The sequence below is a fragment of the Pistacia vera genome, unplaced genomic scaffold (assembly GCF_008641045.1).
Source record: "Pistacia vera cultivar Batoury unplaced genomic scaffold, PisVer_v2 Contig20, whole genome shotgun sequence".
Classification (NCBI taxonomy): Eukaryota; Viridiplantae; Streptophyta; class Magnoliopsida; order Sapindales; family Anacardiaceae; genus Pistacia; species Pistacia vera.
In genome coordinates, this window is record NW_022196002.1 from 567,350 (window position 1) to 582,491 (window position 15,142).

At 36.2% G+C, this 15,142-nt stretch overlaps 1 protein-coding gene and 1 long non-coding RNA gene across 2 annotated transcripts; both read right to left on the reverse strand.

The window, feature by feature from the left end:
- Positions 1-3,106: 3,106 nt before the first annotated feature.
- LOC116128420 lies at positions 3,107-4,297 on the reverse strand. The gene is made up of 3 exons (XR_004127757.1): positions 4,227-4,297; positions 3,912-3,998; positions 3,107-3,380 (listed from the first exon to the last, which is right to left on the reverse strand). It is a non-coding gene; the product is annotated as an uncharacterized LOC116128420 (long non-coding RNA).
- Positions 4,298-4,352: 55 nt separating this feature from the next.
- LOC116128434 (disease resistance protein SUMM2-like) lies at positions 4,353-7,144 on the reverse strand. Its single transcript, XM_031414155.1, has one exon. The coding sequence runs from the start codon at positions 7,141-7,143 to the stop codon at positions 4,438-4,440; it is 2,706 nt and encodes a 901-aa protein (XP_031270015.1). The 5' UTR covers position 7,144; the 3' UTR covers positions 4,353-4,437.
- Positions 7,145-15,142: the final 7,998 nt, after the last annotated feature.

Below are 15,142 nucleotides of genomic sequence, written 5' to 3' on the forward strand. Positions count from 1 at the left end.
ACAAGAGTTAGAAAGTTTCAAACTTATCTTAAACAACTGACATCTCTTTAATATTAAGAAGGTTTGTTCATTATCAACTGTGAAAAGTAGCAACCTTTCCTTGCCATCAATTATTCGGAATTATAATTATTTTTTTTCTTTTCAAAATCTCTTTCCACCTTATAACCTTTCCTTTCTAAATCTTAATCTTGAAACTGACATCCTAAAATATTTACGTCGAATTATTTTCATAATTGATGGTGATATTTATTATCTCCACTGTAACAAAACCTTTGGGGATAGAACAGAGGTTCAAATGGCATTGCAACTATTATTATAAAAAAAAATAAAAATAAACAAGCGAATTAAAAACTTGGTTAGGCCTGTGAAACTAATTAACATTAAGTTATTAATTTTGATTAACTGAAATTAAAATCAGTAGGCTTGTCGAAATTCTTGTGACATGAGTTTCAAAGCAATGAAAACACAAAGGCAATAAAGGAGGTGAATTTTAATTAATTTTTGTGAAAGTCCAATAATTTATCTCTTGCTGAGGTCATTGTTAATTAATATCTCTAAGAAATGCGGAGATGTTAGGGTCGAAAACGGCCAAATGGCCATCAATCTGGCTAAAAACAATCAGATCTGTGCTTGTTTAATGGCCATGGATTTGGACAAAAATGGCTAGATCTTTTCTGGCTGTTTCCGACCTTTGATCTACCCTAAAACAGTCAAATAGGCACACGGCCGGCCAGATCTTTTCGGTGGTGCACCATTTCAACGACTATCACTAGCAGCCAATAGTCGTCTTTGGTGATTGGGGGTATTTTGTTAAATTTTAATCTTTTATTGTGGAAGTATTTTAGCTACATTTTCAAATGTAAGGGGTTAAAAATAATACTCTAAGGAGCCGTTTGGATCGGGGGTATATAAGATAAGGGGATAATCTTCGTTTATTTTGCAAGATTTCGGTGTTTGGTTTGCAAGTAATAAAAATATTACAATAATCTTTTATTACAAATAGTGTTTACTATTGGTAATGTGGGGGGTAATCTTATTACCTTGCTAGGGGGTGTTGTTAAAAAATTACTTGGGTAATCTTTTTCTACCCATTTTGCCCTTAATTAAAAACCATTTTGGACACAATTGTTCTCAAATATCTATCAAATAACAATTATCCAGCTCCCTTACATTTGAGAAATTAGCTAAAACACTCCAGCCACAAAAAAGTTAAGTTAACAAAATACACACAGCCACCCAAGACCACCATCGGCCGCCAGCGTCAGTCACCGTAATAGTGCAAATCGGCGAGATCTGGCCGATCGTGCGCCAGTAAGGCCTTTTCCTACCATGGATCATAGATTCATGGCCGTGGTTGGAAATGGTGAGATCTAGCGTAGATCTGGTTGTTTTTCGGCCATGGATTTGTGATGCTTGGCCATTTCCGGTTTTGTTGGTGCACCATCGGCCATATACAGCCAGTCGTGTGCCACTCTGTCGATTGCTGGCGACGGCTCGTGATGGTGGCTGGTTGTCAACAGTGGCTTGGGATGGGTGAGGGTGACTTTGCTACAAATTAAAGTTTTATACGTTTGGGGTGTTTTAGCAAAATTTCAAATGTAGGAAGTTAAAAGAAATGATTCAAATAATAATAATAAAAAAATAATATTATATTAATATTTAAAAAGGAGGGCATTTTAGTAATCTATATAGTATACCCACACATTTATCCTTCCAATCAAACATATTATTCACCAATTTATTCAAATCAACCAAACACATTAACTAAACATTCATAGTAATCTTCAAGGTAATCTTTTTTTTTGTTAATATAATATTCCCGTATAATAAAATATTAAATGATCCAAACGTCCCTTAAATAATAATTTTTTATTCTTTACAACCAAACATATTAATTATTTATACCTACCAATCTAACCAAATATTTTAATATAACATTTCACAGTAATCTATCTCACTAGTAATCTTATATTTTCAGTAATATAACATTGTCGAACCAAACGCTACCTTAGTATAATAATGGCACTTACACACCCGGTACATATTATAATTTTGAAGTCAATGACAACTTAACATGTCTATTTAATTTAGAAACGATGTAGCTTATTAATTAGAGTCTGTTTGATGCGGTTTATAGAAGAAGAGGTTATTAGAGTGGACCTTATGAAAATATAGTTTTTATGAAAAAATTGTTAATTGTTTGGTTAAGAAAATGCAAAATAGGTTTTTATACCAATAAGGGTTTTAATATACAGAAAAATCATGTCAAATTCATAAAATATAATAACATATATATTTTTTTATATTTCAACAATTTAAATAAGCTTGAAAAAAGCTTATAAGAGAAGCTCAAACATAAGTCCTAAAATAGCTTATTTTAATTTTTATAAACACTTTTGAGATACAATTAAGTTAAAAAAAAATTTTAAAAATGCTTATAGCTTTAAATAAACTTTTGGTCAATATATTAACCCAATCAAATGAGACAAAAAAAGGGTGAACATTTTACTAAATATTAGTGTCCATTCCCACGTTGTTTACACGTGCCATTAATTAACATTTATCAAGAGTTTATGACTTTTTTTCACCCAAATAATGATTAAATAACATTTTTTTATCCATAGATTTTTAAAATATTATTTTATTACTAAAATTTATATTTCGACAATGAACAGAGAACAAATTTGAGATTTTGAAAAGGGAAGACTGATGAGTGTTTTGGTGGTAGAATGTTGGATTTTAGTAGTTTGAAAACTGAATCGTATAAAAAAATTAGACTAAAATTGATTCGAAAATTCTATTTTTTTTTTATAAACCAGTTTGGTTTTGATTTTTAAAATTTTATAAACTAATTATCCGATTCGGTTTATAAATTTTTTCAAACCGGTTAATCCAAACCGAATTTTAAAATTGGTTTAAAAAAAGAGTAATATTTAATATAGAAAAAGGTGTCCTATTTAATATTGTCAAGACCATGGGAGAGTGTGCATCTTACGTTTACGAGTCAAACCAAACCAAACCGCTAGGCGTCTCTCTACATCGCATGTGTAGATGTGTATCTCGTTTACCACTCATTGTTTTAAAAAACTAAAAATGTAGTATTATAAAAAAATTTATTTGTAAACCTAAACCCAATAAAAAATTAATAATATAAAGAAATCATTTAGTAACTTTTCATGGCCAAAGGCCAAACTGTCTACGGGTTGGGGGCGTTGCCTGTTACACCCCTATCTCTATTGATCGGGCAACGGGACCATCGAATCCATCTGCATAGCCTATTAATATTGAAGTGGTCGACAAATCCAACACTTTTTCTTTAATGCCTTTGCTGCCTTCTGCTGAGCAATGGAGGGGCTGACTAAGTAGCGATCTTTCCTTTCCTGTACAATAAACCATCAATGATTCCGAATTATTGTGATTTGAGATTTCAAGTTCATGAAATAAATGCTTCAGGTATGATGGATATAACAAGACATATGAAACCTCTTAAAAAAAGGGCGAGGGATTTTTCAAGGTGTTTACAAAGCAGCAAACAGATTGAACTATCCACACCTTTCCCCTTTCCTATACTCAATCCCACAATCAACAGCCATCCGAATTGATATTGTAAATCATGTCATGCATTTTCACACAAACTGGTTCCTAGAACTTCCTACATGTTCGGAACGAAGAAGAATGTAAAAGGAAGTCACCAATATGCATGATTGTTTAGAATGTCCGATGCAAAATCATAATATGATACAAATTCAGAATAAGATGTTTGAAGTTCGCAAGTTATTTCCATAATGCTATGTCAAAGAAGAGAAATTCTATTTGAAATTCTCAAGGACTCCTGTTGAGACTCCAGAAGAGTATCAAAATATACTAAATGGCCCAGAACACCAGCATAACTGATTAAATTAATAATCAACCTGATTTTGTTCTGCTTGATTTAAAATGACCTCGAAGGGATTTGGCCTATGAGTTTTCTCCACCACTTTGTTGTCATGAGAGGTTCCCTGAATTGGATACAAAGAGTGGATTGAAAAGATTGCAGGTTGGTGTAGGAAGACTCATGTTTTTAAAAAGACTACCAAGAAATCCTGAAGGGAAACTGGCCAAAAAATTAATACCGCAAAGTACTAATTGATTGTCAAGAATCAACCTATATTGAAATGGAAAATAAACTAAAATGGTTAGATTTTTAATATCATTGTTAACTTGAGATTATAAAAGAAATCGAGAACCTTCTAATCTCGATTCCAGGAGAAAATTGCCACGAAACTAGCAAGAACTCTGACACCGGCCATATGCAATCTCGAATCTGGCACCAGAAACAAATTGGCTATTAAGTAAAATTACAAACCGGGAAAGAACAAGAAACCAATATACATTAAATGGAAGAAAAGCACCTACCAGAATTTTCCTTTAAAATTTTGCTCCAAAATGACATCCACATTAACAAGGTTTGAAATAAGGAAGAAAAGCATTTTGAATGGCTTCATTCTCCCATTTCAGCTCCTTCCACCAGTTTTCACTGCCGCTAATAACAATTTTCTGTCCCTTTGCACTGTTGGAATCAAGTGGAAGCTTCTTTAGCTTGGGGCATCCACGTACATAAAATTCCTCCAGATGTGGGAAGCGCAACGCCTTCCAATAAATCCTCTTCAAATTTGGTAGAATTCGTATGTTAGCAGAGTGGAGTTTCGAGAGAAGGTTTAGATTTTCCATCATTTCTGGAAATTCTTCACCCAATTTTCTGCCACTTATTATTTCTTCCAACTCATAACAACTTTCTATTTTAAGATACTTGAGGTTTCGAACAAAGACAACCCATGTCAAGTCCCTTATTTTGGAGCAAGAGACTACTTGAACCCTGTTGAGGTCGTGGAAATGATAAGGCTCTAGTGTTTTTTGTACTACCTTTAAATGCTCTATCTTCAACTCTTCCAATTTTTCACAATTTAAAATGTTTAGTCTGTGAAGATACTTGAGATCTGCTAAAGATGAAACATCAAGTGTCCTGGAATCATCAAAGTATCGAACCGATAGACCATGAGTACAATTCTGAAACTTCCGGGAACTCAGAAATCTTTGGAGAGCATAACGACTTTTTAAGGTAATACTCAACACATTTAAAGAATGCAAACCAAGCAATTCCTCCAACAAATATTCACCACCACCAAACAGAACGCTATCTTCTCCTATTTCTTGATCAGAAACATTATAACTGCAGCCGGTCATTCTCAATATATGCAACGCTGAAAAATGGGATATCAGATTACGCGGAATTGTACAGAGATTCCGTGTATTCTCCAGGATGAGACATTTAAGACCTACCAAGGCTTTTAACTCCATTGGTAACTCTATTATTGTGGTCCATGATAGATCAAGATATTGCAGTGAGACCAAATTAGAAATCCCAGAAGGTAATTTGGTTAGAAATTTATTATATGATAGCTTTAAGACTCTGAGAGAAGGCATGAATTGAAAAAAGCTACTACTAATCATCTTCAGGTTATTATGATTAAGAAACAAAGTTAAGAGATCAGGACAGGTAGGAGTCACTGATAACACCTCAATTTTGTTTTCCATCAAGGATATCCTTTTTATATCTTCCCATTCTTTGACCTTTGGTGCTCCAGTTAATTCAACACCCACCTGAACTAAAAATTTCTGCTGCTCCTCCTTAACTTCACATGCTATCCACAAAGCCATGTCACGAATCACATCATGCATTTTTACATAATGTTCTCCCCTTATTTCTTCTTCTTCCAATAAACAGGCATGAACAAGAACACCAATAATGTAGTATCCGTGGTTGTGTACTTCACTTTGATCATACACATCCAAAATGTTCTCACCAAGCCAACAATCTATCAATTTAGTTTTACGTATTCTAAAGTGTTCGGGAAATAAACTACAATATAAAAAACATGATTTAATCTTGTCATCAGGCAAACTATCATAACTAGACTTTAAAAGAGGATAGACCTGCTTCTCCATACCAGGAAATTTAGACGGTGCTCTCCTTAACATTTGAATTGCATATCTCCATTCTTGAGGTGTCTTCTTGAAAGTCATGGCTCTACCTATAGTGACGAGTACAAGTGGTAGACCCCCACACTCTTTGGCCACAATTTGAGCTAATTCCAAAATATCAGGATGATTACTAAGAGTTTCTCTCCCAACCTTCTTTTCAAACAATTTCCAAGCTTCCTCTTCCCCCAGGCACTCCACTTTAAACTTCCTATTAACTTCCATACGGCCGCATACGTCAAGAAAGCGAGTAGTGAAGACTATTTTACAAGCAACATTTTCACTTGGAAGAGGTATACCCACTGTGGTCAAATCAACCCTCTCCCACACATCATCTAATAATAATACAAACTTTTTGTTCCGCAAAATCTTAAAGATGTCGGATGCTTTGTCTTCAACACTTTTATTCTTCCATGACTCTTCAACCAACCCTATCTTTTGCCCAATCATTTCTTGAATCCTGTCAACTTGCAAATCTCTAGACACCACTACCCAAATCACAGTGTCATAATCGTTTGATACATTGAGAAATGTATTGTTAATTTGGGTTAACAGGGTAGTTTTTCCAACTCCTCCCATGCCGTAGAGACCAACAATTGTTACTTGTTCTTCCTCAATAGATCTCCAAACTTGATCAAATATTAATTGCAAACCCACTATTGTAGCCTCACTAGGCTTTACCTCCGCTACTGATAGTGGTACCTTCTCCGCCACCCCTTCAAAAACACCTTCACCCTTCAAAGTAGCCACAACTTTCAGCTTTCCGGCCACTTTCTTCCCAAACTTGTAGCTTGACTTGCAATTCTTGGAACAGTACCCTCCAAGACACAATTTCTCAATCTCTTGAGATCTAATTTCTTGCAGTTCACCAACTTCAACTTCCACATTTTGCACTCTTGAAAGCCAGCCTTGCACTTGGTCCGTCCGTTTCATTTGTTTCTGTTCAGCAATGTTAACCCTCCTCATCAAATCGTTTCTTGCTTCAAGTAGCTTCTGCAATTCAGTCTGCAAGGCATCTAGATTATCTTTGAGCTCACTTATATATGCAGTTTTTCCTATAGCACAATCTAAACAACGAGTGAAAACGGCGTCACATGAGACTGAGGCCGAGCAGACGTTACCCATCGATTTCAACAAGGAGAGGAGGAAGAAATGAATAATCGTAGACTAATGAGAAAAAAAAAACACCCNCACTTTGAGGTTTTTAGTCTTGTGCAGAATATCAAAATGTCATTATCATACATAAAGAGAGTATCATATACCAATTTTCTCTAGTTTGTAGATTCCATGCTAATGAAACCAATCAAGTTTAGATTTTGGAGCTTGGATGAAATTTATATGTTTATACTTCCTGGTCACTTGCATAATTTATTAATCAATTCCTTGGAAGCTTAGATGAATTATCTACTGGAAGGAAATTAGTGCTGCTTTACCGGCAATCAGACTTTCGACGGTTTTATTATCAACCCCCTGAGGGATCAGCTAATTTTAAGTAAACCGGGTTTTGAGAAAGTATTAACACAGCCTATTGTTTCAAAAACCCGACCTGTTAAGGGACCCGATAAGGTCATCGGGTCTCGAGTTGACCGGTCCGACTAATTAAATCGGTGGTTTGTCGGTGATTCAAAAAGTTTAAAAATCTTGCAAACACACCTGTGAAAAATACAAGTCAGTCCCTATAGGTTTGAAATCTAGCAAATATCTATGCGATTTGTTTGGGTTTTGACTTTTTTGGCTGATTCTGGCGACCAAAATTCAATCTGACACCACCACCTGAACCATTGTCCTTTACTTTACAAAACCCCTCTAACCCCGAAACTTGGTAGCCCCCTGTTCGTCAATCGTGACTCGTGTATATTGCCATGATTGAGTCGATTTTTTTGATCAAATTTCGACTGATTCCGGTGTTTAAAATTCAATAAAATACCACCACCTAAACCATTGGCCTCCACTCTACAAAAGCCCTTTAACTCGACACTTGATAGCCTCTTGTTTGCCAATTGTGACTTGCATATTGGATTGAATTTTTCGACCAAATTTCGTCTTAGTCCAAAGTCCAAAATCCGACACCACGCCTTGAACCATCGGTCTTCACTTTACAAAAGTCTTCCAACCCCAACACTTGATAACCTCTCGTTTGTCGATGATCAAATTAGAAATTTTATGAATAGTAAAAAATAGTAATTCAGACCAAAGAGGCTACCGGTCTTGATTGGACCAGTCCGACTAGCTGGTCCACTTTGGGTTTTAAAAGTGTAACAGCTCCCTGCAGCAGTTAAATTTTAGGGTTACTTCCATTTTATACATTAAAGTCATTTTACTCTTCTCATTATTTACCAATTTTTTTTTTTTTAATTCCAATTTATTTACTAATTTTTTTTTTTTTTTTTAAGGAAATTCATGTTCCTTTTCATCTTCTTTCCTTCTATTCCATTTTTCTCTTCCATTTTCTGCGGAAAATTCTCACCCTTCATAATTTTCTAGGGAAATTTCTCATTGTTGCACTTAAAATTTGCTGCAAAATAGGATGCAAAGGTTCCTTGGGAGTGGACCATAAACTCCCATAATTTGAAAATTCTTAAACAGCTAGCACCACCATTCCAAACACCTTAACCAAAAAAAAAAAAAAAAAAAAAAAAAAAGAAAAAAAAAAACAGTTCCTTAAGCACCCAGCACCTAACAGTCTCAAATTCTCAAATCAAGAGAGCAAACCTCTGAAAAGGTGGAGGATGAAGCTGAAAGATCTTTCGAGAGCATGGCCACTGTTGTTGGTCCTGAGAGGCTGAGACACAAAAAAGAGTACAAGATCCAAGTGTTTATTCGTCTCTGTTAATTTCTCACTACAGTCATCCTCTCCACGCTCTTCTCGAACCCACATTCAAATGCCATCAATATTATTATTTAGAGTGTACCAAATAACCTGCATTTCTCAAAATAACAAAAGCACATAAAAGGTAATCGTCATTGTTGTTTCAAAAGTCCAATGTCTCACATCTTCAGATCAAATGTTAGAAGTCCACAGGCTCCATGATGCAACTAAAGCAAACCAAAAGGATAAATATGAATTAGCTCTACAAAAGAAGCACAAGGAGGAAAATCTTGCAGATATCGAGTCAAGAAGCTCGAGCCCTACACTGAAAACAAGATGTCCATTTGAGTTGCAGCTTTCTAAAATATACACTAGAGAGATATTCAAGAAGTTTCAGTTCCAGGTGGAGGAGATGTATTCTTGTTTTAGTACAACACAGTTACATGTTGATGGGCCAATCATAATATTTTTGGTCAAGGAGCGCGTATTGGGTGAAGGAAATAGGAGGGAGATCAGGGACTACGAAGTTTTGTACAATAGAACAGCTTGTGAGGTTCGTTGCATCTGCAGCTGCTTTAGTTTTTATGGGTATTTATGTAGGCATGCTTTGTGTGTGCTTAACTTTAATGGTGTGGAGGAGATCCCTTCAAAGTACATCTTGTCACGGTGGAAGAAGGACTATAAACGCTTGTATATTCCTGATCATGTGTCCAATAACGTTGATGCCACTGATCGTGTGCTATGGTTTAATCAGTTATATAAAAGTGCCTTGCAAGTTGTGGAGGAGGGAGTGATTTCTCTGGACCATTACAAGGTTGCATTACAAGCTTTTGAGGAATCGTTAAATAGGGTTCATGATGTTGAAGAAAAGCAAGAATAACTAACGATGCAAAGGTGGGAGATTTTTTGTAAATATTATTCCTTTCTTTATCCTATTAGTTCTCCCCCCCTCAGTTTGTTCACTTTTGAGGTTTTTAGTCTTGTGCAGAATATCAAAATGTCATTATCATACATAAAGAGAGTATCATATACCAATTTTCTCTAGTTTGTAGATTCCATGCTAATGAAACCAATCAAGTTTATATTTTGGAGCTTGGATGAAATTTATATGTTTAAACTTCCTGGTCACTTGCATAATTTATTAATCAATTCCTTGGAAGTTTAGTTGAAGCATATACTGGAATAAAATTAGTGCTGCTTTACCTGCAATTGGACTTTCGACGGTTTTTATTGTCAACCCCCTGAGAGATCAGCTAATTTTAAGCAAACCGGGTTTTGAGAAAGTATTGACAGCCCATTGTTTCAAAACCTGACCTGTTAATGGACCCGGTAAGGTCATTGGGTCTCGAGTTGACCGGTCCGACTGGTTAAATCGCTGGTTTTCGATGATTCAAAAAGTTTAAAAATCTTACAAACACACCCGTGAAAAATACAAAGCAATCCCTATAGGTTTGAAATCTAGCAAATATCCGTGCGATTTGTTTGGGTTTTGACATTTCCAGCTGATTATGGCAACCAAAATTCAATCTGATACCACCACCTGAACCACTATCCTCTACTCTACAAAACCCCTCTAACCTCGAAACTTGGTAGCCCCCTATTCGCCAGTCGTGACTCACGTATATTGCCGTGATTGGGTTGATTTTTTTGGCCAAATTTTGACTGATTCCGACGTCCAAAATTCAATCAAACACCACCACCTAAACCATCTGCCTTCACTCTACAAAACTCCTCTAGCTCAACACTTTGATAGCCTCTTGTTTGCCAATTGTGACTCGCATATTGGATTAAAGTTTCTGGCCAAATTTCGACTTATTCCGATGTCCAAAATTCAATCCGACATCACCCCTTGAACCATCAATCTCCACTTTACAAAAGCACTCTAACCCCAACGCTTGGTAACCCCTCGTTTGTCGATGATCAAATTATAGATTTTGTGAATAGTAAAAAATAGTAATCAGACCAAAGAGGCTACCGGTCCTGATTGGACCAGTCCGACTCGCTGGTCCAGTCTGGGTTTTAAGTTTCTAGGGAAATTTCTCATTGTTGCACTTAAAATTTGCTGCAAAATAGGATGCAAAGGTTCCATGGGAGTGGACCATAAACTCCCATAATTTGAAAATTCTTGAACACCTAGCACCAACTATCGTGACACCTAGCACCACCGTTCCAAACACCTTAACACACACACACACAGACACACAAAAACAATTCTTAAGCACCCAGCACCTAACAATCTCAAATTCTCAAATCAAGAGAGAGCACACCTCTGAAAAGGTGGAGGATGAAGATATTTCGAGAGCATGGCCACTGTTGTTGGTCCTGAGACACAAAAAATAGTACAAGATCCAAGTGTTTATTCGTCTCTGTTAATTTCTCACTACAGTTACTTTTCAGAGACATCCTCTCCACGCTCTTCTCGAACCCACATTCAAATGCCATCAATATTATTATTTAGAGTGTACCAAATAACCTGCATTTCTCAAAATAACAAAAGCACATAAAAGGTAATCGTCATTGTTGTTTCAAAAGTCTAATGTCTCACATCTTCAGATCAAATGTTAGAAGTCCACAGGCTCCATGATGCAACTAAAGCAAACCAAAAAATATTTGAAGGAAGATGCAAATTCTTTGTTTTCAACCGGAACCACCACCACCACCACATAAAGTTAGCGCGTTCAAAAAGCTAATCTCATGTTTCTGAAAGAGTATAAAAAATCCAACCTAAATTGATTTACAAAACAAAAAAAAAAAAAAAATGCAATTTTCAGATATCTCAATTAACCTAAATGATAAAAAAAGTAACAAATTTGTTCCAGCGTTGGTGTTGGAGACCAATTTCTCCAACCAGCTTAGGCCACATTGTTCTGGCACTGCTCTGGGCGTCCGCAAGCATGGTCTGAAATGCCACTTCGTAGTCTCTTACACCAGGTCCGCATTGGAGGTTGCTGCTTTTCCAGTGATGTAAACCTTTGAATATCAGATGTAGGAGAGAATTTGTCAAGCAACTAGGAACCATTCCTGACACAAGGAATGAAAACTCCACATACAAGAATCTGTCACCAAAAACAAGCACATGATAGTGAATTACACACTAGAAAAGAAGATGTTATAAACCAAATGAAAAAGCACCTACCAGTGTTATTTTAATGTCCTTTAATCATGAATCAGTAGATTCAAAACATGGAAGAAAAACATTGTAAGTGGCTTCATCCTCCCACTGCAGCTCTGCACTTTTGGAATTAAGAGGAAGCTTCTTAAGCTTTAGGGGTATCGCCACTTTTAGTTCCTTTAATTATGGAAAGGGCAGTGCTTCCACATAGATGTTAGTGAAAGAATTGGAGTTTTGAGATAAAGAGTTTAGAAGATCACTCTCCTCCCACAAAAATCAAATCATAACACAAACTTCTTGCTTAAAATCTTGAAGATGTCTGTTGCTTTCTCGATCAAGACTTTTTTTCTTCCACAAAACATTGAACATACTTATTTGTTTATTTTTCCCTACTCCTCCCATGCCATATAAGCCAATAATTCCCACAAGTACTTATTTATTTTTACCAATTCCTCCCATCCCATATAAGCTAAAAATTCCTGCAAGTACTTATTTGTTTAGTTTTACCCATTCCTCCCATGCCATATAAGCAGATAATTCCCACAAGTACTTACCTGTTCCCCCATGTCGTATAAGCCAATAATTCCCACAAGCACATACTTGTTTACTTTTACCTATTCCTCCCATGCCATATAAGCCAATAATTCCAACATTTTCTCCAAAGGCATCTCCAACTTTACTAAATATTGATTCCAAACCTACTTTTGTTTAGTAAAGAGACCTTTCATCCATTGTTTGTGCACGCACCTGCACACTTAACAATTGGAAAATTCCCTTATCCAATAGCTGTTACTATTGCGCCACTATTTCCCCTCTTTCAAGCACTGAATGCCATAACATAACCGTCCATTTCACTTTCAAGTTATGAAAATCTTTTCACATCTTTCCATAACCGAATATGATCAAACACCTGCAATACAAAATAATTTTTCTTCTCAAGCTACCCTTAAAAATCATGTCACAAATCACTTGCATTTATATACTACATTCTGCTTCTAATAAGCCCGCAAAAATAAAAATAAAAACACCAATAATTCTGTATCATAGATATTCTGATCCACTGCTATCTTATCCATCCACAAAAACCTAAGCAATCAAACAATCTATTAAGTTTTCTTCATAAATTCTATTGTCTTACGGAAATAAACTTAAACATAGATATAATAAACTCATCATTCAAATTATCAATAACTAATTAAGAATCAAACCAAATTAATACACATCTTTTTCATACCTGACTAAGAAGGGGATGCGCAATGGCTGGATCACTGACTGCTTGTAGAAGACTGTGACTCTCTTTCTCCCTACTCCTCCCATCCCACATAACCAAACAGTTCATTTGTTCTCCCCCGAAGGGAAAACTGATATTCTCCAACCACATAATGTTGAAAGAAAAGAAACGCACGGCCATTGTGGTGTGAAAGAAGGAGGGTTACCTATTTTAGTAAAGTAGTGTTTGTCGTTTTAATCGGGTTAAATAACATTTTCCCCACTCATGTTTAATAAACTTATTTTAGCCCCTCCTGATTTAGGAAACACAAAATTGCACCATGTGATTTCCTCGTGTTGTCATAAAAATTAGCAACAACCAGCGAGACTCGATCGATCGACCTTGGTGGGATCGAATCAAATGGGTGTGTGGTCGTGGATCAATCAGCAAAGTGAGACGAACATGTTGATAATGGAAGATAAATAGACCGAAAGTGAATAGAAACAAAAGAGGATTTTTAAAGAAGTTTGGCGGGTGATTTCCAAGCATACGTCCTTTGTTATTTTATTGCTTAGGATTAACTTTATATTCAAGGCAATTACAGGGGGAAGTGGTAGCAAATAAGTGCACAACGAGGTAAACCATCGAGCTGTTCTCCCTCTTATTCTCTTTGGGTTGACTATTTTTCTTTTAAGAGTGTGTGGTTGAATGAAATGAAGGAGGCTTCCCTTTTATACCCTCCGTCTAACAGTGGTTGAGGGTTGGTGATTACGAGGAGATTTGAACACGTGATCCCTTCTAATCCGGAGGAAAATGATAGAGTTATCGAAAAGTTTACACCGAATTTGTGCACCGAATGACGTGATAAAATTCTGACAGTTGATTAATATTAACTGATAATAAATCAACGGTCAGAATTTTGCCACGTCATTCGGTGCAGAAATTCGGTGCACACCCATCGGTAACTGTAGCATTACTCCTAATCCGGATTGTATTAGGTATGCCATGCCTAAGACAGTCAACCACTACACTAGTGCACTTGAAGCTGTCAGTCTTGAGGAAGAAGTCTATGGTTGGGGCGATGCCAAATGGGAAGAGAGTGGCCATTGGATTTGAGAACAGTAGGTGGATAGATGGCGTGCATCCGATGACTAGAAAATCTACCTCAAAACACTTCGGGACACAAATTTATGTGGTTGATGGATCAGCTATATAACATTTGGTTGAGGAAAGAACATTAGCTAGAAAAGAAGGGATTAACGATGTCTTCAGGACACATGCTTCAATGGTTACGGTTGCATGAAATATGAAGTAGTCCAAGCAACGGTTTTAATTAATTTTTTTTTTTGGACTATGAAAATATCTAAGGAAAGCAAAAACTTATGATCAAAGAAATCAGACAACTGGGCAGAACTTAAAAAACAACTTAAGAGATTTGTAAAAGATCTCCTTAAAGAAGGTGCAATGGTTATTTTGGACCATCTTAAAGATGACCCTTTCATATTAAATTTATATGGAACCACTTCACTTAATTCTCCTTTGCAATTAAATTTTACAATTATAATGGAATCCAACACCACAACCTGGAAATTAAAGAACAACATATGATAAAATACCAACCATTGGATTTTCTCCTCCTCGCGAATTAGTGCTGCACTGATCACGTGTAAAGATACAAACAAGTATAGGAGGAGTGGTTCTCCGGGCATTGGTTTGGTTAACAGTGAAGGTTGTCTGAAGTGTTTCTTTAACTCTTGGAAGACTTTCTTGCATTTCTCTGTCCATTTGATACCTTTGTTGCCTTTTAACACCTTGAAGAAGGGCAAACACCAATCCGTTGCTCGGGACACAAACTAGCTGAGGGCGGCTACTCGCCCTATCAAACTTTGAACTTGTTTGAGCTTCGTCGGACTTCTCATGTTCAACAGCGCTTGAATTTTTTCTAGATTCGCCTTAATACCGCGCTGGTTTACTATGAAGCCAAATTTTTTTA

Coding starts and splice junctions, on each gene's coding strand:
- LOC116128434 (XM_031414155.1), bottom strand. CDS start 7,143: ATGGGTAACGTCTGCTCGGCCTCAGTCTCATGTGACGCCGTTTTCACT.